The sequence below is a fragment of the Ceratotherium simum genome, chromosome 38 (genome assembly GCF_057802395.1).
Source record: "Ceratotherium simum simum isolate JZ-2026a chromosome 38, ASM5780239v1, whole genome shotgun sequence".
Taxonomy (NCBI): Eukaryota; Metazoa; Chordata; class Mammalia; order Perissodactyla; family Rhinocerotidae; genus Ceratotherium; species Ceratotherium simum.
The window spans coordinates 16233222-16259418 of NC_141937.1; the positions used below are offsets into that span (position 1 = coordinate 16233222).

The following is a 26197-nucleotide window of genomic DNA, read 5'->3' on the forward strand; positions in this document are numbered from 1 at the left end:
CCTCAAAAAATTAAAAAATATAATTAGCATACAATTCAGCAATTCCACTGCTGAAAAGAAATGAAAGCAGTGTCTCAAAAAGACAGTCATGCCCATAGCAGCCATTATTCACAATACCCACACATTGTACACCCGTGTTCACAGCTGCCATTATTCACAACAGCCAAAAGGGAGATGCAACCTACGTCTCCACAGATGGAGGAATGAATAAACAAAATATGATATATACACACAATGAAATATTATCCTGCCTTAAAAAGGAAGGAAATTCTGACACACGCTACAAAATGGATGAACCTTGAGGACATTATGCTAAATGAGAAAAGCAAATCACCAAAGGACAAATTCTGTTTGACTCCACTTTTTATAAAGTCCCTAGAGTAGTCAAATTCATAGAGACAGAAAGTAGAACAGTGGTTACCAGGGTCAAAAAACAAACAAAAACAACTAAAGCACACACAGCAACATGCTATGATTGTGACACGGCTGAGTGGTAGGAACATGGGTGTTTATTACATTCATCTTCATACTTTCCTGAATATTGTATGCTCAGAACATGTCACTAATTTTTTTTTTAAGGACAGAAGACTAGCGGATGAAAGAAGAGAGAGCTTCTTCAGACAAAAGCAGGGAAGAGAAAGGTGAGGTGGAATAAAGGGAGGAACGAGCTTAGGGCCCAAGCTGCACGAGAGAAGTCTGAACTCCTGGGACAAGAAGGAAATCCTCTTACTGGGCTTTCCTGAACATAGGGGATAAAAAACACTGCCGGTGATTACCAGTTTCTCGAAAGCTTGCACATGACCTTCAGCCAGGGTCTCCAATAATTCAGCACTTCTCCTTCTTGATTTGATTATGGACACAGTCACTACAGAAAAAAACTGGAAGGATCATAACACAATGGAGCGTGGGCTGAGATCAGTGTTTCTAAATAATGTCAACACAGTGAGGTCTGGGAGAATTAACGCTTAGAAAGCTGGAAGATCACCTGATGTCAGCTTTTTTTCCTAAGAATGGATGAAATTATAGGAATGTTTGGGTGGGTCTGGTTCTCTTCTACCAAAATAAAGGAATATTTAAAATTTCGTGGCGATCAACGTGGAAACAGAGAACAAACCAGGAAGTGGGTGTAGCCACCAGCAGAGTCTCCTGAAGTCCTACTAAGTAGTGAGATTTGCACTGTTTGCAAAAGGATGCAGGGTGAGGGGAGCCCCAAGGAGAAGACTGCCATCAGAGTGCAACTCGATAAGATAATCTTTAATTAGCAACATATTAGGGAGAAAGATCTTTTGAAGCAGTAAGGAGAAAAGAAAGGGGAAAAAAAAAAAAAACGGGCGGCCCAGTGGCGGCATAGTGGTTAAGTTCACAAACTCGGCTTGGTGGCCTGGGTTTGCGGTCTGGCTCCCAGGCGCGGACCTATACACTGCTCATCAAAAGCCGTGCTGTGGCTTCCTGTAGAGGAAGATGGGCATGTATGTTAGCTCAGGGCCAATCTTCCTCACCCCCCCCAAAAAAAAAAAAACAAAAATCAAAAGTATTCCACTATTGTTGGCAGACATTATTACATATCGGCACGATATAATTATATTGGTACTATTTTTTTTAATGTATACTTTTAGCGACTTTTAAAAAAATTTTTTTGAGGAAGATTGGCCCTGAGCTAACATCTGTTGCCAATCTTCCTCTTTTTCTTTTTTCTCCCCGGAGCCCCAGTACATAGTTGTATATCCTAGTTGCATGTCCTTCTAGTTCTTCTATGAGGGACACCGCCTCAGCATGGCTTGATGAGTGGTGAGTAGGTGCACGCCCAGGATCTGAACCTGGGAACCCTGGGCCACTAAGCAGAACGGGCAAACTTAACCGCTAGGCCACCAGGCCAGTCCCTATTGGTACTATTTTTAAATGTGACCATCTGCTGTAGACAGGTCATCTGAAACTAATTATTTATTAATGGGGGTGGATGGGAACCGGTTAAGGAGAGATGAGAAAATCACTGTAGGCAGAAGAGCGGCTTAATCTTCCGCACAGGTTTTGGTGAGAGAAGCCCTGAGGTCTCGAGCTCTGCCACTTGTTGGCTGAGTGAGGGCGGACACGGATCATAATCGTGCTAGGCTTCCGCTGTATCATCTGTAAGATGGGGCTAATAACGCCCACCCCGCAGAACTGTTTAAGGATTAAGTGAGAATGAGTGTGACGGCTTTAGCACAGGTCTGGAGCTCAGGAACTGCTCAGAGAATGAAGCATTTATAATGAAAATATTAACAAAGCTCTGTTTCCTGATCCTACTCAGTTTGTCTTGGAACGGCTACGGCTATTCCTTCTGATTGCTAAATCCTAATCCTGAACTGTTCGAGGCAAAGGCTCAGCGCATGGTTAATGGGGCATTGGTCTAACTTTTCTCCTCTGCTGCAGTGTCTGTTTGCGCTGTGTACCCAGGCAGCCCCTGGAGAAGCCAGCCTGGGGCTGTGTGAGTGTCCACAGCCAGCCAGGAGGAGACTCATAATCAGTTAGGTAACTTCTCCACAAGCACTTTGGACGAGAGTGTAAATGTCAAATGTGGATGGAACATTAAATTCACCAAAGCTTCACAGAGATCACTGTAAAGTAAGGTTAATCAGCTCACACCATCCCTTAGGCTATAAGATGTAGACCTTGGTTCTGTATCTTTTTTGAGTCATAGTTCCCTTTGAGAATCTAATGAGAAGTGTGGAGCCCTTCTCTGGTTTTAAAAAAAAAAAAGTACATATACTCATATGTACAATTCTGTATTTAATTATGGGAGGGGTGCCTGGTGACCATCAGTTAAGAACCCCTGGCTATAAAGATGTATGAGTGCACGCTGCATGCCAGAATGAAAGAAAGGTATTCATTCGAAACTGGAATCAAAACTAAGTTAAGAGAGCAGAAAGCAAATTTAAAAAACCAAGGTTCCTGCGTAAGTTTGAAACCCCTACAAATAGTTTAAACATGAGATAATTTTTAAAAATCTAGGAACTCAGTTGTTTTCCTGTTCTTTCCTTCTTTTCCTCCTTTTAAAAATAACACTTGATTAGGGTTTGATGCCAAAGAAATGTTTGCCTTTATAGCCGTAAGTGGAAGTTAAGTGGACTCCCATGAGGACTGTTGACAAAAGGAGAAATAGAAATCACGGTGACCACAGCACTTTTCCCAAAATTCTCATCAAGTGTTTCGCTCTAGTCTGACGAATTCATGCAATTAATTAAATAAACTTTACTCTGTTTTAAGTCTAAATGGAATATTGATTCCATTATCTTGGAATAATTATTGCAGAGCAGACAAAATAATTCCTTCCCTGTGTGTGTTGGGATAGAACAAAAAATTAGACTAAATGCACCTCAGCAAAACCAGTAGTATGGAGAAAATTCTATTTAAGAGATGCCCATCATGTCTTAAGGTTCTTTGTTAATCAATATGATACTTAATCTCATAAGGGCATTGTCCTCACCACTGATGCTCTGTTTCTGGGCTTGTCTCTCACATCATATTATAAATTACTGGAGGGTAAGAATCTTGTCTTAATCATCTTTGATTTCCAGCTCCTACCAGATATTACTTAACATATAGCAGAAGCAATAAATGTGTACCAAAGTAAATTATTTCAAAGGACTTAAATATATTTTCAGTTACTTCTTTTCTAAGGTATACATAGCAGTGAAATTGCTAGAACATTTGCTTATTTTCAGTTTGACCCAGAAATTCTGTCAGGTTGCTCTTTTTCTGTAAATTACTTTTTCAAATCCTCTGCCCATTTTTCTATTGGATTATTCATATTTTTTTATCAGTCTGTAGTCCATGGTGGTTTATACATTGTAATGCTAGTCATTTGTCCATTATCTTTGCAAATGTTTTCTACCGATCTGTCACTTGTTTTTTCATCTTGTGTCTTTTATCATACACAACTTATTTATTTATTTATTTTTTGGTGAGGAAGATTAGCCCTGAGCTAACATGCATTGCCAATCCTTCTTTTGCTGAGGAAGATTGGCCCTGGGCAAACATCTGCGCCCATCTTCCTCTCCTTTACATGTGGGACGCCTGCCACAGCATGGCTTGATATGTGGTGCACAGCTCCATGCCCAGGATCCGAACCTGTGAATCCTGGGCCACTGAACACGAACTTAACCACTATGCCACTGGGCCGACCCCACAACCTATTTTTTAATGTAACCAAAATTATCAATCGTTTCCTTTTGGGTTTGTGCTTTTTATATCTTAAGAGAGACAGTCCTATAAACAACGCCTTGCTTAGGACACAAATTCTTCCTCAGGATTCAGATAAACCTATGCCTACTGCATTTAACTTCTGTAGAAGGATGTTAAAATGGGGCTCTTTTGGTTTCACTTTTGTTTGAGGCTTCAAAACGGTGTCACTCACATGCTGGATGATGCTAGACCCAGCGGCATTTACAAAGAAATTGTTTGAAAATAGATTTTGCATTCCTTAGCCCAACAGCCTCCCTGAGGTTTCAAAAGGGTTGACAAGGTTAGAAGTCAGGAAAGGATTTCTTCAAAGAAAGTTATCAACGTGCCGAATCCCACTCCCCACCTCCCAGTGGGAAGGATGTGAAGCTGCTCTCCCTTTTCTCAAGCTAGTGAGGGAGGCTTTAAAAGAGTGATCAGAAACGCTCAATACGGTGTCCCTGCCTTATGGGGACAGAGCGGTGGGTTGGGTATGAAAAGAAGTCTACGGGCTGAAAAGAAATCGCCCATGGCAGCAGAACACAGGGTCCTGTGAGAGATGTAATTGCACTCCCACCCATGGTAGGTCAGAGGTTGAAGGTCTGCGGTGCCTGGAGCCCAGGTGTGGTACCAGCAGCAGGATTTTCTACAAGGAATTCTGTTCCCAGAGGGCTTCTGCCAAGACAGTGGGACCTCAGCTGGAAGAGGCTGGGAGCGGACCACTGAATGCAAAAGCTTCAAGCCTCGAGGAGGCCAGAGGCAGCCTACGTGCAAGAAGTCGGGGAGACAGAGACGAAGCCACCTTCCCCTTCCCACTGTCGGCCAACATGGGGCAGAGGAGGAACTTAAATCTGAATGAAATTTGGAGTTTTTGATTTTTATATAAGACTGGACACACATTTTTTATTAAAATGAGACTATTCTTATGACTGAAAGGGACCAGAGGAATTTTTAAAAATGTATTTTAGAGGCACCTGATACTAATTGAGAGAGAGGACTTGACCATAAATTTCATCCACGTGCAGGGAATGAAGAAACCCACAGAGCAGGTTTGACGGAGCAATGGGGGAAAAAGTACTGCTTCCTGATCACGCCCTGTTCCTGCTGTTCAATACACTGGCTTTGCTTCCAACATTCCACCAGAGCTGCAACATCAATCTACCACCTTTGTGAGAGTTTAACAGTACAGGTCTGGAGTCTTGTGGTCAATACATATTTACGTAAGTCACTGCTGTCACATAGTTATACATAATGGAGCATGACACACTAAAAGTTACATAAAAGAGTTGTTTGCACACCATGTTCATAGCAGCATTATTGACAACAGCCAAAAGGTGGAAGCAACCTAAGTGTCCATAGACAGATGAATGGATAAACAAGATGTGGCATATATACACTGGAGTATTACTGAGCCTTAAAAAGTAGGGAAATTTGAACACATGCTACAACATGGGTGAACCTTGAGGACATTATGCTAAGTGTAATAAGCCATTCACAACAGAACGTACCCTGATACGAGGTATCTAGAATAGTCAAACTCAGAGACAGAAAGGAGAAAGGTGGTTGTCAGGGGCTGGAGGGATGCGGAATGGGGAGTTGTGGTTTAATGGGTAGAGTTTGAGTTTTGCAAGATGAAAAGAGTCCTGGAGATGATGGTGGCAATGGCTGCACAACAATGTGAAAGTATTTCACTACTGAGTGGTAGACTTAAAAATGGTTAAAATGTTAAATTTTATGTTTTATGTATTTTACCACAGTTAAAATAAAATCATTACTCAAAAAAAAAACCCTAAATAAAAAAAGTAAATTTAATCTTTATTAGTCATGTATCAATAATGGGGAAAATAATAATGAGAAGTAGACAAGAATTATTGAGTTTTAACATGTGTCAGGCACTGTGCCAGGACTTAACATGTATGGTCTCATTTAATCTTCATTTCAAACCTATGAAGCAAGTCCTACGAAAAGCTCTAGTTTACAGATATGGCTAACTCGCCTAAAGTTACACAACTTGAAAAGAGTTGAACCAGATACTTTTCTGACTCTAGAGCTAGCCCTCTAAAGCATCTGGTAGTGGACAGATTTCACTATCACTGATTATCCCCAACTTACAGCCTCTTAGACTGGAAGAGATCATAGAAATCATTAGCACAATCACTGACATCTACACAGTTCTCTGATTTACAAAGTCATCTCTCATTCAATACAACTCATTAAAATACTGCAACATGGGTAATCTCCTTTCATCAGAAGAAGAAATGGAGCCCTAGAGAAGTTAAGTAACTGGCCTCAGTTCAGACTACCCGTTAGGGTTGTGATCCTACAACTTCTAACAGAGTCCATGGCTAACCATCTATATTCAATTCTTCATCTGGTCCAGTTTCTCACTTGTCACATGAGAATGTCTATAAGGGACATGCTGAGAGAGGCTAATGACTTGTCCAAGGTCACAAAGAGAACTAGTATGTTTTTCATACATCATCAGCATATACCTTTAAAGATGCTTTGCCAGGATAACATATATTCTATAAATATGTATTGACAAAGTAAGGATTGGTACAGAGGCAGAGAGCTCTGTCAGCATAAAATAGAGTGCTTTCTTCTAGAAGTTCTTTTATTTGTGGAATTGATGCATTAGAACCACTCCACGTAAGTACCCAACTTCTCAGTGCCTGCCCTGACAGCCTCCTTTTCCATTAGCTCTATAATTATGCTGTGATCAATCGAGCAAATCCATTTAGATGGCATGTCTAGCCACTCTCCTAGTGGATTAGGTACCAAAGCAGCAAAGTACACAAGAGCTGTATAATACAGACCTTTGAGGAAGGAACTATACAAATTCTCATCTGACTCTGACTGCATGTCTATAAGGAATTCTTAAAACAGTCTCAATAACCTTGAATGAACTCTATAATGGCTGAGTGCAAAAGTGCAGAGCTAAGTTCTTTTGTCCAGCAGAATCTTTTCTAGTAAAATAACTCACTTCTGCATTTGATACAAGGCTGATGATTAGTGTGAAAGAAGCAATTCCTAGACTTGCTGATTATAGGCACTAATGTGGCAAATGGAAATTACCTGTTGGCATATGAAAATCTGCCAGTGTAATCCCTCAGATCTCAAATTAAGGTGTTATTCTACAAATCCTTGTTTGTTTGTCTTTTGTTTTCTCACAGCCTTAATATCATGGCTAAGACTGGGGCTGGCAACGACTGAGCAAACTCTACAGCAGTTTCCCCCTCTTTCTGGCTGGAATGTCCAAAAAAGCCAAAGAGAAGTACATACCACAAAGGCGAGCTTGACAACAGCGAAAAGTATGAAGTTCTACCAATTAAAATTTCCAAGTCTAATGGTCGGGAATCTCCCTCCCATTAGGCCACAAAAACACACTCCGATTTGAGGAACAGCAAACTGACTTCATTTCAAGTTATTAGTAGTACAATTACTGCTCATAATGGCTAATATTTAACGAGCACTGTCTCCTATTAAATTATATACACCATTAGACAATATGCTCCATGAAGGCAGGGGCCCGGTCTGTTTTGCTCACCATGTATCCCCAACTCTGAGTAGCCTGCCTTGTATATGGTAGGTTCTCAATAAATATTTGCTGAATGAATAAACAATCTGATTTAGTTTTCACAATAACCCTATAAGGTTTCATAAAACATTGTAATCACCATTTTACAGACGAGAAAGTTGAGACTCAGAGGTCATTAAAATGTGACCAAGGTCATTCAGCCAGCAAGTGTCAGAGCTTATATTCAAACCCATATGTCCTTGACATCAGAATCTATGGTTCAACCACAACATCATTTCACGAGTATAGACCAGACCTTAGGGCTTTTCCAATACTGAGATCTTCTAGGAAACGTGGGCCTAAAAGAATATATTTCAAGTCAGTATGGATATCACTCTATTCCAGTCATCATTTTTTAGATTTCTTCCATATTCTACAATGACTAAATTGAAAAGAAATGACTTACCTACGAATCCTTCTTCACCAACCAGTTTCAGGGCAATTTTATCAGCCAACACTGAAGAGTTGCCATGGGCGATGTTAGCAAAGGGGCCAGCGTGCACAAACACAGGTGTCCCCTGTGGAAGTTGAAGAACAAATTAAAACCCCAAAAGACAAACGGAAGCATGTAAACCAAGATCAAGTTGGGGCAAGCAAGGTGGGACATACCGTTGTGAATTTAAAGACTTACCTAACCCATTCTGCCTTTATTAGTACTGCATTTTTAATGCACAAAGTCTCTCAAGGAAAGTTAAAACACTCTGACTCACTCAAAGGACCAAATTCCCTGTATTCTAGAACAGTGTTATTCTACACTTAATGCTGCATCAGGGAGAAAAAGCTACAAGAATCAGTTACTTCCTACTATATATATATTTTTTGTCTTTGCTGAGGAAGAGTGGCCCTGAGCTAACATCTGTTGCCAATCTTCGTCTTTTTGCTTGAGGAAGATTGGCCCTGAGCTAACATCTGTTGCCAATCTTCGTCTTTTTGCTTGAGGAAGATTGGCCCTGAGCTAACACTGTGCCCATCTTCCTCTATTTTGTATGTGGGTTGGTGCCACAACATGGCTGCCGACAAGTGGTATAGGTCCAAGCCTGGGATCTGAACCCAGGCCGCCAAAGTGGAGTGAGCCAAATTTAACCACCATGCCACAGGGCTGGCCCCTCCTACTATAATTCTGATAAGCCACTGTATTAGCTGCCTCAGTGACCATGAAATTAACTATTGACCTTATTTCATATTATTCTACGTTATATTTTTAAAAAGAATGGAATTAGACACTGATGGTCTAAGAGGCTTACTTAAATGCTTTTTTTCCATTAAGAAATTAATCACTTCAAGAAAAATCTAAAGCAAACAAAAAAATCAAAACAATTAATGAGTTGTGGGAGTCAAGGCAGGGCAACTACATACAGTTTAAGTTTATTATAGGCTGTTTTTATATTTACAGTAATAAACTTCTTATTCTGATTTCTTAAAATTCTGTTCAAGTCTTTCTCATTGTTTAATTGTCTCATGTTAAAAATCTGGTAACTACTAAAACAACAAAAGCAAAGAAAAACGTCACTCAGTAAAATGTTAGATTAATTCTTACAAAGGAAGTCAATATAAGGGAATTATGGAAAACTTTAGATTTTAATTCTTTAAACAAAATCCATCTATATATTCGTTTTTAATGCCATTTCTATACTTTCCCTTCCCTTATCAATGAGAACAGACTGTAGCTCTATCCAAAAGAATTTATCCACATGCATTAAAATGTTCAGGTTTTATTCGGAGCCCAGCCATGGCCACCGGGGTCTGTGTATCTGAACCGTGGCTCCACCTGTGAAAATACAGGCTGCCCTTTCACTGACATGACAGGGAGTGAGGTGGGGGTGGGGCCTGGGAGCCACGGAAAATTCCCATGAACCGTGATGGGCTGTTAGCCGAACATGTTTCAAAGATGAGAAAACTGAACAAAAGCAGGAAGAAAAGAAGGGAAAGAAAACTCATCTCTCAGAATGAAAACGACAGAGTTTATCAAAGCCACTCTGTGAGTTCTTTATTTGCTTTTCCTCCCCAAGTCCTCAGGAGGGACAACAGAGTCCTAAAGTGGTCACACAAACGTATGTGGAAATAAAGTTGAGACTCAAACTCAAACGTCCGTGTTGATGGATATGTATGTATGTATGTTTAGTGTGTAGACCTCTATCTGTCTACCTATCTATAACTTCTCACTTGCATCCAGATAAACCTTTTAAGTGCTCTGAAGTAAATATTATTCAAAAACCAAGGTCTCCATCACCTCCTAACCTAGCTGATCCTAGAACATGGCCACCTACGGTAAGCTGGTGGAGTTGGGAAGAGTTTAGTGAGGACAAGGTCACAGCCTCCGTCCCTGGGTGGCAGCTGGCTTCACGCCTCTACACGTGCAACCCTCACCGTGGCCAAGTGTGTGAGGAGCACCCGGCTCCTCCTCCAGGGGGGACAGGGGACAGGGTGTGGCTGGGTCAGCCTAAACACATCATTGTTCCTGAGATAACCTCTCTAAAGACCAGATCAGCAGCATTTTAATTTTAACTTAAAATTAAAGGCCACACAGAGGGTTAATCACTAAAGGAGTACTGGAGCCCTGGTCTTGCAACTCCCAAAATGGAGTTTGAATAGAAAAATTCAAGGAACGTCATTGTTAGACATTCAAACACAGAGACACACATGCACACACGCTCAGCTGATGTTTATAGCTATATGATACGGTACACTGAGCTGAACACTTTGTCTAATCCAAAGATGTAAAAATATCTATCATGAGTTCGGTATTTTATTTTATATGCGGAACACTTAGGAAAGCAATGCAAGAACTATCTAGGCTTCTCGTGATGACAAAGCTATGGATATTCTCCATAATGGACTTTTCAAACATTTCATAAGATTAACACTTAGAAGACTTGTTTGCTTGCCAGAGCTCTAAAAGAGCTTTGTCGAAAAGAACTTTCTGCAACGCTGGCAATATTCTATATCTGCACCATCCAATACAATAGCCACCATCCACATGTGGCTACTGAACACTTAAAATGTAGCTAGTTGGGCCGGCCCCGTGGCTTAGCGGTTAAGTGCACGCGCTCCACTGCTGGCGGCCCAGGTTCGGATCCCGGGCGCGCACCGACGCACCGCTTCTCCGGCCATGCTGAGTCCACGTCCCACATATAGCAACTAGAAGGATGTGCAGCTATGACATACAACTATCCACTGGGGCTTTGGGGGGGGAAATAAATAAATAAATAAATAAATAAAATTTAAAAAAAATGTAGCTAGTAAAAAAGAATTTTTTTATAATTTTATTCATTTTTTTTCCCAAAGCCCCAGTAGATAGTTGTATGTCATAGCTGCACATCCTTCTAGTTGCTGTATGTGGGACGTGGACTCAGCATGGCCGGAGAAGCGGTGCGTCGGTGCGCGCCCGGGGTTCTGAACCTGGGCCGCCAACAGCAGAGCACGCGTACCTAACCGCTAAGCCACGGGGCCGGCCCAAAATTTTTTTAATAAATAAATATATAATAGAGATGTATCTAGTATGACTGCAGAACTGAATGTTAAATTTTATGTAACTTAAACTAATTTAGATTGAAATAACCATATGCGGCCAGTCGCTACCATGTTGGACAGCACAGTCTCGTACCAGGGTGTTTCCCTCAAAGCCAAGTACAGCTAACCCAGGATAAATGTTAAGACTGGTCCATTTCTCTCTCTTCTTCTTTCTTTTTTTGTGAGGAAGATTAGCCCTGTGCTAACATCTGCCAATCCTCTTCTTTTTTTGCTGAGGAAGACTGGCCCTGGGCTGACATCTGTGCTATCTTCCTCCACTTTGTATGGGACACCACCACAGCATGGCTTGCCAAGTGGTACGTCGGTGCGTGCCCGGGATCCGAACTGGCGAACCCGGGGCTGCTGCAGTGGAGCGCGCGCACTTAACCGCTTGCACCACTGGGCCGGCCCCAGAGTCTCTCTCTTCTTGCTTAAGTCTTCCACAGGGAAGTTCTCAACCTGGCTACACATGAGAATCACCGGGGTACCCAGGCCTTACCAGCCTAGACATTCTGGTTCCCTTGGTCTGGGGTGGAGCCTGGGATCAGGACCTTTAAATCTTACTGGGAGATTCAAATGTGCAGCCAAGGTTGAGAACTCTTGGGCTCCCAGCAACTTACAGCAATGCATCCTTTGATAACCTCCTATGGGATTAACCATCAAGCGTGTTCAAACGTGAGCACGTAAGCACCATCTGTACATTAACCAATGACTTTTAGATCGTATTTGCTAATTTAGACTCCGAGTACCACTGAACAGCCAGGTTAACCTAGAATGACTATTTAAGACACGTGTGGCCGAGTTAATATATGCAGATATTTTAACTGAATGCTGTGTTCATTTTTCCAACAATGCCCACTGTCTGTCAAAGTAATGTCAAAATGGCCTATGTCTTAAATAGAAATATAGACACAAATGTGAGTATAATAAGGATTGCTTAGAGGCAGTCCAACCCACGAATTCATTCACTAAATGGAAAGTAGACTTTTAGAGTGGGAAATATCTTTTTTTTTTGGGGGGGGAGGAAGGTCAGCCCTGAGCTAACATCTGCCAATCCTCCTCTTTTTCTGCTGAGGAAGACTGGTCCCGGGCCAAGACCCATGCCCATCTTCCTCCACCCTACACGGGACGCCGCCACAGCATGGCTCGACAAGCGGTGCGTCGGTGCGTGCTCAGGATCTGAACCATTGAACCCCGGGCCGCCACAGCGGAGCGCGCACACTTCACCGCTTGCGCCACCAGGCCGGCCCCTAGAGTGGGAAACATCTTAAAGGTAGAAGTAATTTTTAATTTAAGAAAGATAATTATTTAAAACAATACACTGATTATCCCCAATAATAATAACGTGCTCATTTTTTGAGGGGGAAGTGTCACGAGGAAGCAATATCACATCTCTTTATATATTTTTTCCTCACTCATTCAGTTATTTATTTAACATATATACATATTTTTAGGAACAATATAGTAAAAATAATAAGTATCCATTTTTAATTATTCAACAAGTGTTTACTGAGCCCCTAACATGTATGAGGCACTTTCTAGGAGCTAGGGATATGGTGGTGAACAAGACAAAAAAAAGTCCTGCTCTCATCCTGGTGGGAGAAGAAACACAGTAAACCAAGAAATAGGAACACTCAGATAATATGCTGTGCCATGCAGAGAATGACAACACGGTGACAGGACAGAGTGACCGGGGCTGTGTTGGACTGAGGGGCCCTGGAAGGCCTCTCTGGGGAGCCGATATTTAAAAGACATGAGACCTGAGGGACGGGAAGGAGCCAGGTATATGAGGATCGGGAGAAGCAGCCCAGGCAGTGGTGTCTGCGTGGAGCGGGCCTGAGCAGGCACAGAGAGATGAGGATGAGGGGCGAGAGAGGGAAGGGGCGGGGGACCAGATCCTGTGGGATTTCCAAGCCAGAGGACGAGGGTAAACCGCCCGAGACTCTAAGCAGGAAGGCAACAGGACCTGATTTATGTTTTAGAGTTCTCTGGCTGCTGAGCAGAGAAAGGAGTATGGAAGAAAGAGTGGAAACAGACAGACCAGCCGGGAGGCTGCTCTGGTAGCGCAGGGGGCGTGCTGGTGGCTGAGCAGGGAGGAGGCAGGGAGAGAAGTGGACAGATCGGAGATCATCAAGGAGGAAGTCTCTGCAGGGTTGAAACAGGGAGGGGGAACTCAAGACCATTCTTAGGTTTTTGGCTTGAATCACTGACTAGGTTTGGGAGAAGGAGCAAGCTGGGAGGAAGCAGAGGTGGTTGGGAATCAAAGATCCTTTTTCACACATAAGTTTGAAATGGCTTTTACCCACCCAAGTGGCTTTTGGTAACTACACATATAGGTCTGAAATTCTGAGGTCAGGAGGTTCAGAACTGGAGTTTGGGGGTCATCACCCAGCTGATAACGGGGCAATGTGTAGCTGGAGGAGTGAGAGATCAGGCCCTCCAATATTTAGAGGCTGAACCGAGAAGAAGCCAGTGAAGGAGACAGAGGAGAGGCTACCTAGAAGGCCCAGGAGAGTGAGGTGTCATGGAAGCCAGAGGAAGCAAGTGCTCCAGAAGGAAGAAACATCAGCTGTGTCAGACCCCGCTGAGAGGTCACGTAGATGAGGACAGAGAAAGGAAGACTTGGTCACACACAGGGACAGGCGACCTTGACAAGAGCAGTCGGGAGAGATGGCACCTGAGGTCAGGCTGAAGTCACTGAGGAGAGTGGAGGTGAGAAAGTGGAGACCCCAGTTACAGACAGTAACATCCGACCGTGAAGAGGACCAGAGAAATGGAGTGGTAGGTGGGTGGGGCCACAGGGTTACAGGAGGTCTCTGGAACTGTTTGGTTTTAAGATGGCTTATATCAGAGCATGTCTGCAGAATGATGGACAGATCAGGAGAGAGGAAGGAACTCAAGCTGCAGGAGGTGAGGCCAGCTCAGGGGCCGTCTCCACACCTCACCGTCTCTGGACCTTCTAGCTCTGTCTGGTTCCACCATTTCTGTCACGTCTTGCATCTGGATTCTCACTTCTGCTGGAGGCCTTCCAGTTGAGAAACACATTCCTGCCCAAGGGCCTTTGCACTAAATGTTCCCCTCTGTCTGGAAAGCTCCTCCTCAAGACACATACATGGCTCACTCTCTTGGTTTATTCCCATCTGTGTTCCTGCATCACCTCATCAGACACCCACACCACTCTCCGTCCCCTCATTCCCTCTTCTTTTTCTTCCTCAGTCCTTTCCACCAGCTGACATGCTATGCTTTGATTTATTTCCCCACCATCTGTCTCTCCCACTAAAATGCAAGTTCCAGGAGGACAGGGACTTCGTTTTTCCCTGCTGTGTCCTAAGCACCTCCTACAAGGCCTGCTGGTTATGTGCTCAATAAATATTAAATCTTCACAATAACCCTCTTAGGTTAGCAGTTGTTACTCTCGCCATTTTACATGGGAGAAAACAGAGGCTGAGATGTTAAAAAACTTGCCCAAGGTTACAGTTACAGTTCGTAAATGGCAGGGCGTACGCTCAAACTAAACTTTGTGTCAGCTGAATGAATGAATAAATGGATGGATACTCCACTTGTCTTTCTGCTAGGTCTTCCCCCAACGTACTTGCCCTCTGGCTACCTCCACTTCCCTTTTTCTCACTATAGTTGGAGGAGAAACAGCCCATTTGCACCACTGATGGTGCACATTTCCTCCCAACTCCATTGTTCAGTGACATCTGGAAGGGAGCCAGAAATTGGCTGCAATGGGAATATTTACACCATGGAAATTGGCAAATGCTTTAAACCAGGAAGCTCCCCCCAGAGAGCTGGCTGTTAAAACACTTACCAGTACACCACTGTCTCCCCATTCTTCCCACTCCCACCCTTCCACTTGTCTCCTTGTGAGCCTGAGCCAGATACTGCCTCCTTGCTTGCACCCAAATCCTGGGGTCTCATTAGCTGGAGGAAGGAACTGGGCAATTACTACATCAAAGGAGCAAGACGAGGGACTAGAAAACTTGATTAAAATAGGGATATTTTGATGAGAAAATTTAAGTTCAATGAAGACAAGAGCAAGGCAAGTCAAATACAAAAACAACACCCTTATAAAAGTAGAGTGCAGGAGGCCGGCCTGGTGGCGTAGCCATTAAGTGCGCGCACTCTGCATCAGCGGCCTGGGGTTCATAGGTTCGGATCCTGGGCATGCACCGAAACACTCTTGTCAAGCCATGCTGTGGTATCGTCCCATATAAAGCAGAGGAAGATGGGCATGGCTGTTAGCTCAGGGCCAATCCTCCTCAGCAAAAAAGAGGAGGATTGGCAACGGATGTTAGCTCAGGGCTGATCTTCCTCACACACAAAAAAGTAGAGCACAGCATACTTTCCTGGAAAACATTTCTCAGCATTTACTATGTGTTTTGCTTTGGAAAAACAAACCCAAAACCTAATGATTATGAGAGGCTAAGTCAAATTAAAGGCGAAATAGAAAACATCATGTAAACGTGGCTACACAACTTACTGAGATATTAGACAGACACTGACTTTCTAAGTTTCTACTCTGGTCAATTAGTACTTCATTAGCTGAGATATGAATCATATCAAAAAATCTATAAATATACTTGTAAGTTTTTTTTGGATGACCATGGAGTTACTCTGATGCTCCTTGCAAGCTCATATTGACTAGAAATGCTCACATTGCATGGGGACACGCAAGGAATCCAATTAATGCAAACACCGTCAACAATGTCTATAAAAAGAAAATCACTTACTTCTAGGGTCTGCATCAGATTTGGTTTTATTGCATCTTTCATCAAAACTGTCAAAGCACCTGTCACCCCCTAAAGGAGAGAAAAAAACAAAAAGAAAACACTTATTTAGATTACTGACAAAAGATGATCCGTGCAAGGGTGAATCCCTTGGCTGTTTCTCACCAGCCTGCCTCCTGGGGGGGCGTTCCCACGGGCTGCTGTCACCGTTGGGCTACAGGTGACACAGCGCTGTTACCTCCATCCATCTCTCCTCACTTGAATGGATGTCAACCATTCTAAGAAGTGAGGAGTGATGGGGAAGTAGCAGTTGCTGCACTTTTTTCAAAACCTTCCTTGACGGTGTTTAAGAGGCTTGCCACAAAGCAGATATTTTAGACTACCTAAAAGTGTTTTCTGGAAATCATGCACATTATTTTTTCATTACCAGAGATTATATCACTGACTGAAGAAATTAGATGAAGAAGGAAAACAAGACTATTTACAAAGTGGGAACGAAGAGAGGTGAAGAGAAATGTCTAAAAGCATCCACCCATTCTGCTCTCGCACCCTCTCTCAACCTCTCGTCCCACAGACAGAAGGCACTCAAAAAACTGCTGCATTTGACAGGCTTCTTGTTTTCTGCCTCTCATGCTATCTGTCTGCCTAGAATAAAGCTGATGCTACTTGTACATAAAATGTGGCTGCCTCCTTCCAGTCCTACGAAGCTCTGGGTCTGGCTCCCTCTAAGTCCCCTTTCCCCATTCCTAGAAGAGAGAAGGAAGAGATAACAGGGATGAAGTGTGAGAACTATGGAAAAAAGTGTGCCAAAGAAGGCCACAAAGGTAAGCTTTTAAAAAAAAGCCTCTTCACCTTTGCTAAAGACACTGGGTGTGTCTTTCAACAAACTAGTCAGTTACCAGAAGGCTATAAAATGAGAAACTGCATGTGAAGGTAGCCCTGAAAAAATTAAAATGGCAGGCAACAGATCTTAACAGACCAAATGGTAGAACCTAGAGCGTTTTCATTTCTCCAAAGTGCACTAGTTTATTACTTTCTCCCTCTATCTCTATCACCAACAATATTGTGTCTCTTACGTGATCAATTTCTATTTTTAAAATATTTACTCATTTGAGATTTTTAAAGAAAATCCAATTTATTTTCTCCTTTATTGTACAAAACATACATTGCAAGAAATGTAACCTATCCATTATAAATATACTAGGATGTTTTAACGTGAAAGGTGCTGGCCAGGAAGGGCTCAGAGAAATTAGTTCTCTTTTCATAACGCAGAGCAGGCGGAAGAGGGGGCAGTAGTTGGTCTACTTTTCTGCACGCTCTCCCTGCTTATACTTCCCAGTCAAATAAACTCAGCTCAGAAACTAAAGTAGGAAGGAAGCTGGATATTTCTGTTGGATTGTCACGGGCAGGTTACCCATCACCTGCTGATTTTTCTGTGACACAACTCTTTTGTTGCTCCTTACAAATTGACTTATTAAACCCATGCAAAGAGAACTTCACTGATGGGAGAAGCTTTGTGACCATCATGTCTGCTATAAGCTATGCCACTCATTCCATATCCCAAGTCCACGGAGGGGAGAGCTTGGACGTATTCTGCCAGGGGAAATCAGAATCAATCATCTTGTAAGCAACTTTCAGAGGCCCTCTATTCCAATTCTCACTGCAATACACAAATTCTCTTGACCTAATCAAAAACAGGCTATAAAGCAGTAAAATGAAAGGATAGACGTTCCTAAGATCCTCCCTCAATTTTCTACAGAGGACGAACCATTGACAGCTCCAACGGGATTAAATGCATCTGAAGAAATTAGGTACTTTTTGCAAATAAGAAACACAAAAGATAACTAAAAAGAGTAAACTTTGGGTTTCTTCTGGACCCGAGATTTTTATCACACACATACAAATAAATTTAGGGAAATAATATTTGAGGATTAAGTTTCAAACTACTCCTGGCACACATTTATTGATACCTAAGATTAATAGGATACAGAGAAATAGATTTAAATAGAAACTGTAATATGTTAGTTTAGACAGAAATGTTGAGATGTTGATAATTTTTAAAAAGTAGTATTTTACAGAAAGCTGAATTTGGATTTTCTCTTTAAGCTTTATACTAAGCATTCCACAGGGCTGCTGAGAGAAACACATCTATCCAATTTACTCGACAAGACCTATGAGATGAGTCAGGCAGAGTCATCTCTTCAAAAGTCGCCAAAAAGTAATCAAGACATGTTGGCAAGGGATTCAAATTATGTCCTAAGCTCCTAGAAATAATAAAATATTAATCTGCCTTTCTCCTCTCACAGCTGTTTTTCGATTGTCAGTATGCATTTTAGATTCCATTAGGTATGTGACTTAGTCTGTGGGAAAGTCAGCTTAAATACAGAGCAACGGCTGTCCAGTAGGCCTACGTCCTACCTATGCACTTATAAACATGTACACGCAAATGAAACAGCTATACCATTGATGGGGTTTAAGCTAACAGTAAAGGTGGTTATTAAAAAGATGAAAAAATATTAGCGTGCCAAATTAGAATAAAGACTAAAAAGGGGGTGGTGTGCTAGGGTATCATAAAAGCTTTACAGAAACCATCATTCCACTCAAAAGGGAGCTGGATGAGCAACACTGATTGAGGTGGAGATCTGCTTTTGTAAGGCGAAACCTCGATCTAAGGCACAAAATGAAACAAGCCGGGGTGCCCAGGGAGTAGGCTGTGCCAAAAATGTGCCAATTTTCACTTTATCTTCCCTTTCATGAAGGTGGAGCCACGTATTTCTTATTCCTTGGAAAGGTGATTTGCCCTCAATTTGAAACAGGGATAGACGGCACCCCGCCCAGGCAGAGCAGAGATCAGGATTGGCAAGAATCAGGAGAAGCTTACGAAATGAATTCCACATGCTTCGGTTGCAGCCAGGTGCAGACACATTATAAATGTCTGTGAGATCATTATGAAGCTGTAAGACAAAGAGGCTTGTGAGGGAAAAAATGTGTGTGCAGAACTTCTCTGAATTCCCATGATACAGAGTGATAAGAGGCAGAAAACCTTCCTTCTCCTGATGACAGAGGGACAGGGACGGCGAGCTCTCTGGAGCTTCTGAGATGGGCATACTCACCAAATCCTCTGCTGTCACGGGCTGCCCCTTTCTGTCACTGGCCACCACCATTCTTCCCAGCCGCTCCTTCATGTCCGTGAGGCTGTGGGTCAGGGCCAGCACCGCCATGATTTCACTGGCCACCGCAATGTCAAACTGCGCCTGAAATGGCACAGCAGAGGCACTGGTCAGTTACATCGCCATCTGGACGGCCAATTCCACAAGGAGCCGTATTTCAGCGATTATGTTCTCGCAGGCCCTGGGGTCTATCCTCGAGGGGCCATTTTTGAATGCACAAGTTTCTGGAGTGTCTAGAGCATGCGTGGTCCTGGGCTGGGTGCTCTTGAGGGCAGCCTCCCTAGGGTGGCCACACTCTTCTTGGAACTGCTCTGCGAGGCAGGTCTTGGCCTGGCTAGGCCCCCCACTTACACCCCTTCATGGCACTATGTGGTTTGCTTTTGTGGCACGTCTCAGACTTGTTGTTAATGATTAATGTGATTATCTGTCTCATGCATGTCTCCACCACTACACTGTAAGCGCCATGAAGGCAGGGACCATTTGGGGAGGGTTCACTCTTGAATCCCCACCTTAGAGGACTGAGTGTGAAACCCAGTAGGCATTCAAGACATATTGACTGGACAAATGAATGGCTCACTGACTGCCTCCGCTGTTACTCGTTGGTGTGTCAGGGGGTTGCATTTGTCCGTCCAGCAAAGAGATGAGGAGCAGACAGTGAAAGAAGACGGTTCTGAGGCCATTTTCCTAGAGTAAGAGCTCAACACAGCAGTGAGGACACCCTGACTTGTGTAATCCACCAAAAGGTGATACCCAGAATCAATTTTCAGCTATCCACGAAGGCATGGCCACATCAGATCTTTTTTTTTTTTTTTTTTTGTGAGGAAGACCAGCCCTGAGCTAACATCTGATGCGAATCCTCCTCTTTTTGCTGAGGAAGATTGGCCCTGGGCTAACATCCATGCCCATCTTCCTCTACTTTATATGGGGCGCTGCCACAGCATGGCTTGACAAGCGGTGCGTTGCTGCATGCCCGAACCTGCGGACCCCAGGCTGCCACAGCCGAGTGCCCGCACTTAACTGCTATGCCACCGGGCCAGCCCCAACATCAGATCTTGAAGCGCCCAGCAACAAATGCTGGAGAGCAGCTACTTGCTGTGAGATGTTCCTGGGCCTTCCTAGTCCCTCTCCTGGCTCTAACTCCAAGCTGTACAAGGTCCAAAAGGAACTAAAAGAGACACAAGGAATGCGTACCTCCTCCTCCTCCTAATTCAGCCACTGGACAAAACCACTTCATTATGCTTGGGCTGAATTCTTTTCTCCCCAAGGGGTGTGTGTGAGCCAGACAAGTTCAAGCTTACACAGCAAGAGAATGGCTGTGCACTGGTGGGATCACCTTATGAGACATTTTATTGTGCATTTCTGTCACTGACAAGAAAGGAAATGAAGGAAATAAGGAGCTTTCTGGCTACTTCCTGTTGAGATTTCATTAGTTATTGATTTAGTGAAAAGATATTACCTGAAAGAAAATACAACTATATTCAACTATTATATTCTTCATATAACCCATTCCAAACATAGTGATTTTTCATTGTATGATATTTAGGATTCTCTATACCATCATTCCATTATAACCAGTGCACATAAAAAAATGACGAAAAGGGCCGGCCCGGTGGCATAATGGTTAAGTTCACGAAATGAAGAACTTCATTTGTAACTGGTAACAATTTCAAAACTGTGCATCTTTATTTATTTATTTATTTTTTTGTGAGGAAGATCAGCCCTGAGCTAACATCCATGCTAATCCTCCTCTTTTTGCTGGGGAAGACCGGCTCTGATCTAACATCTCTTGCCAATCCTCCTCTTTTCTCCCCAAAGCCCCAGTAGATAGTTGTACGTCATAGTTGCACATCCTTCTAGTTGCTGTACGTGGGACGCAGCCTCAGCATGGCCAGAGAAGCGGTGCGTCGGTGCGCGCCCGGGATCCGAACCGGGGCCACCAGTAGCGGAGCACACGCACTTAACCGCTAAGCCACAGGGCCGGCCCAAAACTGTGCATCTTGAGTAACATACACAATGATACAAATTGGGTCAATTTAAATATCATTCTTATTCATTTTATTGACTCAATGATGTACCTATTAGAGAGCTGCTCATTTTTGTTTTGCAAATAAAATATTTCAGTCATATAAATGTGTCAATGAGATTATTTTTACTATTTATCACAAATTTAAACAAAGGACAATATGCAATGTTGGCAAGGATGTGAATGGACATGGCTTTTCTGCAAGGTAATGTGGAAATACACATCAACATTTGAAATCTGCATCCTCCGTGACTCTGCAATTGCAGATCTGGGGCTTTGTCCTAAGGATATCAGCCACAATACACACAAATATGTGTGTATGTCTCCTACAGTTTATTTATGATCACCCAACACTGCAAACATCCTGAACGTCCATTAACAGGGACCTAGTTGAATTGATATTATATAGCCATTAAACAATGATGATATGGATCTACCTTTATTAACATAAAAAGGTGTCCTTAATAGAGTCTTTCAGTTTAAAAATAGCAGTTAGGGCTGGCCCCGTGGCTCAGCGGTTAAGTGCGTGTGCTCCACTGCTGGCAGCCTGGGTTCGGATCCCGGGCGCACACCAACGCACCGCTTCTCCGGCCAGGCTGAGGCCGTGTCCCACATACAGAACTAGAAGGATGTGCAGCTATGACATACAACAATCTGCTGGGGCTTTGGGGGGAAAAATAAATAAATAAATAAAATCTTAAAAAAAAAAAAAAGCAGTTAAAGCTCTTAAATATAATACAATCCTTTTTTATTTAAAATTATGTATGGGCCAACCCCGGTGGCCTAGTGGTTAAGGTCAGCACACTCCGCTTCAGCGGCCCGGGTTCGGTTCCTGGGTGTGGACCTACACCACTCGTCTGTCAGTGGCCATCCTGTGGCAGTGGCTCACATACAAAAAAAAGAAAAAAGAGAGGAAGTTTGGCAGCGGATGTTAGCTCAGGGCAAATCTTCCTCCGCAAAAAATAAATAAATAAATATAAATAAAAAAATGTATGCATAAAGCAAGTTATTTCATAACATGCCCACTTTTCTCATTTGTAAACTGGATTTACAACTGAAATGTGCTAATGTATGTAATGGGCCTGCCAATACATGGCACGTAGTGGGCACTCAAATCATAGCCATTATTAGTCTCCCACCTCTCCAGTGCCTAGTTACATAGAAAAATACAGAGAAAATGTAAAAGGCCTTCCTTACGACCCTCTTTCCTTTCCAATCCTCCTTCGAGAGGTAACTCATGTCAGATGTTGATGTACATCTTTCTACCTTCCATTTTGTGTGTTTATATACATACATGAATATATATGCTGGCTTTTTCATAACATAAACTGAATTACACTATATCTATTTTACTTCAATTTTTTTAGTGTGTGGGGTATATTTTTACCTTTCCATTTCACAATCCGTATAAGAGCACTATTGTCATCACTCCTTCTATATAAACTTGACTATCTTCAACAGCCACATGTATCTGTAGTGCAGAAAGATGTGCCAATGATACATAACTACCTCTGCTCACAGACATTCGGATTGTTTCAGATTTTCACTATTACAAATAATGCTGTAATTAATATCCTTATATAGAGATTTTTTTTCATATAAGCAAATATTCATCCTCCCTTTTTCAACATCTTGAGTTCTGAAGTTGGAACTGTTGGGTCATTTCAAATTTTACTATTAACAAAGGGCTTTACTAACTTACACTCCCACCAATCCTGTTCAAAAGACTCTATTTCCTTGCCTACTAATATTTAATATTAATTTTATTCACGTTCTGATAAGCCCACAGGTAAATAAGACTCCATTGTAGTTTTAATCTGCAATTTTATAATTACTTGTTCACATTTTATTTCTGCTTTTTTTTCTTGGGTGAGGAAGACTGGCCCTGAGCCAACATCTGTGCCCATCTTCCTCTATTTTATATGGGATGCCACCACAGCGTGGCTTGATGAGCTGTGCATAGGTCCACGCCCGGGATCCAAACCTGCGAACCCCAGGCCGCCAAAGCGGAGGGTGTGAACTTAACCACTATGCCACTGGGCTGGCCCCTTATTTCTGCCTTTTTAAATTGTCTTTTACTTATTCTCTTCATTTATTTAGCAAATATTTATGAAACACCTACTACTTACTATGTAGCCAAGTTCTATGCACTGAGAATCCTGCAGTGAACAGAAAAAAAACCTCTGCCCTTATGAAACTCACATTTTAGGGTGGGAGGCAGAGAACAGACAAGATGAGCAAGGATGATAGGGAAAAAAGAAGGAGTTTTGGGACAGACGGTTGCAGTTGTAAAGAAAGTGACCAGTGAAGACGTATCGAGAGCAATATTTGAGTATTAATTTGTGGAAGCTCTTTTTGTGTTTGGCACATTAATCCTTTGTTATACACGTTGCAAATGTTCCTGCCCAGTCTGTTACAATTTTTTTATTTTTCTGTATCTGTCAATTTTTCATACTGAAAATTTAAATTTTTGATTATGTCAAAATTATCTATTCTTTAGTTTCTGCATTTCATGTCAGTGCCAGTTCATCTGCAGCAACTACTTATTTGAGTGTGACTTATTCCAGCTTGTTTTTTTTCTATTCAGCATGTTTTATTGTTGCTGCTACTGTTTTTCGCTCTGCTTAAGGATTCCGTTGAAAATCCTTTCCCTTCACAATTCCGAATCAATTTTCCCAGCATCACCTCACATTTGGTGCCATCAGTGAGAAATCTGATGTCAACCTAGGTCTTCCTCTTTCGTCACTAATCAGGACTGTGTTCTCTCTGGCAGCTCTTCAGAATTTTTTTTCTTTTCTCCCTTAGTGTTCTGAAATTTCAACATGACGTGTCTAGGCGTAAGTCTTTTTCATTCATCCTGCTCAGCACTTATTAAGAGTCTTTAACATGAAAATTCATGTTTTCCTTCGAGTCAATAAATTCTTTTATCTTATTTCCTTGAAAACATTCTTTCCTCCATTCTCTGTTACTTCCATCTGTAACTCTTACGAGAGGCATGTGAGAACTTCTTGACGTGTGTCCTACACCTCCTAACTTTTTCTATTTTCTATGGCTTTCCTTTTGGTGGTATGTGCTGAGAGAATCCTAGGACTGGACTTCCCTCTCTAATTCACTTATTCAGTCCACTGACTGGATTTTTATTTTGACATCATTGTTTTATTTCCAAGATTTTAAGCTATTTGTTTCACAACAGCCAATTCGCACTCCTTGTATGATGGCCCTCTTAACCCTGAGGATACTGACGGTATTCTTTTTAAATGGTACTCCTTCCATCTGATTTGCCATCTCGTTTTCCTTGGGCGCATGAGCCTCCTGCTGGGTTGGTGGGTGTCACGCTTCATGATGCGGGTTTTCTTTTCTTTTTTTTTTTTTTCCCCTTTTTGTCCCCAAAGCCCCAGGATAGTTGTATGTCATAGCTGCACATCCTTCTAGTTGCTGTATGTGGGACGCGGCCTCAGCATGGCCGGAGAAGCGGTGTGTCCGTGCACGCCCGGGATCCAAACCCAGGTCACCAGTAGTGGAGTGCACGCACTTAACCACTAAGCCCCAGGGCCAGCCTCCTGCGGGTTTTCTTTTAATGCTGGTGATTCCTGGCTTTGATGCTCCTTTCTACCCATCCATGGACCCGATTTCTGACGACCTGGGCCTGTCTCCAGAGATTAGGGAGGGTAGGGCACAGGACATGCTGCTGCTTGGCCTCCAGTCCTGTGGTCACTCACAGGGCCACTGTAGTCCTTAGGGGGCTCTCTGTGCAAACGAGAAAAGGCTGCCCCTTCCTTAGAAAAGCGCCACAACATCCTGCTTTTCTTTGAACAAGACGCTTCTCACCGCCAGACAGGAGGCAGGGTACACAAGCAAATCTGTGACTGCGATGTGAGGGGCGTCCCCGGGCTGGGCAGTGCACGCCAGGCACTGATCTCAGGACCACACTCAGGTCCCGAGCTGCCAGCTCAGCACAGGCGTCGTGAGAAGGTGCCCGTCTACCTGCTTCCTGGGAGCCGTCCCCAGTCACTCACCCTGAAGGGTGTGCCAACCCTCGCCTGTTTCTGAGAAATAGGATACCTATTACCCTGAATCTAGAGACCCTGAAGACACTCCCACTATATTCTGGGCTGTGCTTTTCTCCAACTATCCAATTCCATCTTCCTATCTTTCAGAAGCTTCTCAAAATTATATGGCGATGATTTTGGTTTTCTAGCACGGATATTGACTATTTGAAATCTGTTTATATGCACAAATTCCAGGATTTGGAGGAAGAGGGAAGGGGGATGGGCTTAGCTTGTCCTCTTGATTCAAGCCTCATACTCACTTTTTTTTTTTTATTTAGGAGTTTGTTTAATTGGTGAGGCCAAATAGACATCTAGCTTGAAGAAACCTTTAATTATTATGTTCTAGATCTGTAAGACCAAGCCAAGATATTTTGAAACGTAACCTGAGCATTCTAGATATAGGATCAGAATTCCAATCTTGCCATATTTGGAGACCTTTTAGGAAATTATTTTAAATGGAACGTCTTGAGTATTATAGAAGACTTCTGAGGTTGCTGTGAATTCTGTTTTCATTGAGGATAGCATTTTAGGAATTAAACAGCCTTTCTAAAACTTTTTTTTTTTCCAGGAAATGTCTGGTGAAACATACTCACTTTTAATTCAAAATATTTCAAAAGGTCCACGAGTCTATCTGGTACAAGGACTAAATATTATAGTGAAAGTGATTCTTTTTTCACTAACAAAAATTTAACAATGTAAAGGCCATAAATCTAAAAGTGTCTTAAAATCTTGAGTTTACTCTAAAAAAAAAATAATTTAGAGGCTTGCTGTGCCTGGCAGAAAAATCATGGAATGAATTTATATTCCCTAAGCGCCACTGCCCTACCTCGGAGACCTTTTAAAATGAAGGCGAACATCATAATTTATCTTCCATGTTTTCTGCATTTGGGTAATAAGACATTATCCTTAAAAACTCCTCAGGCTATTAAGCCAAATAA

At 42.6% G+C, this 26197-nt stretch overlaps 1 protein-coding gene across 4 annotated transcripts in view; it reads right to left on the reverse strand.

Annotated features, from left to right (window-relative positions):
* Window positions 1-26197, reverse strand: part of MTHFD1L (methylenetetrahydrofolate dehydrogenase (NADP+ dependent) 1 like) — a 209955-nt gene that overhangs the window by 107383 nt on the left and 76375 nt on the right. For all 4 annotated transcript variants that reach the window (XM_087425142.1, XM_087425144.1, XM_087425145.1 and 1 more), the window contains 3 exons: window positions 19131-19271; window positions 16021-16089; window positions 8181-8292 (listed from right to left, as the gene is read on the reverse strand). In XM_087425142.1, coding sequence (XP_087281268.1) covers window positions 8181-8292; window positions 16021-16089; window positions 19131-19271 — 322 coding nt within the window. The remainder of the gene's footprint in view (window positions 1-8180; window positions 8293-16020; window positions 16090-19130; window positions 19272-26197) is intronic.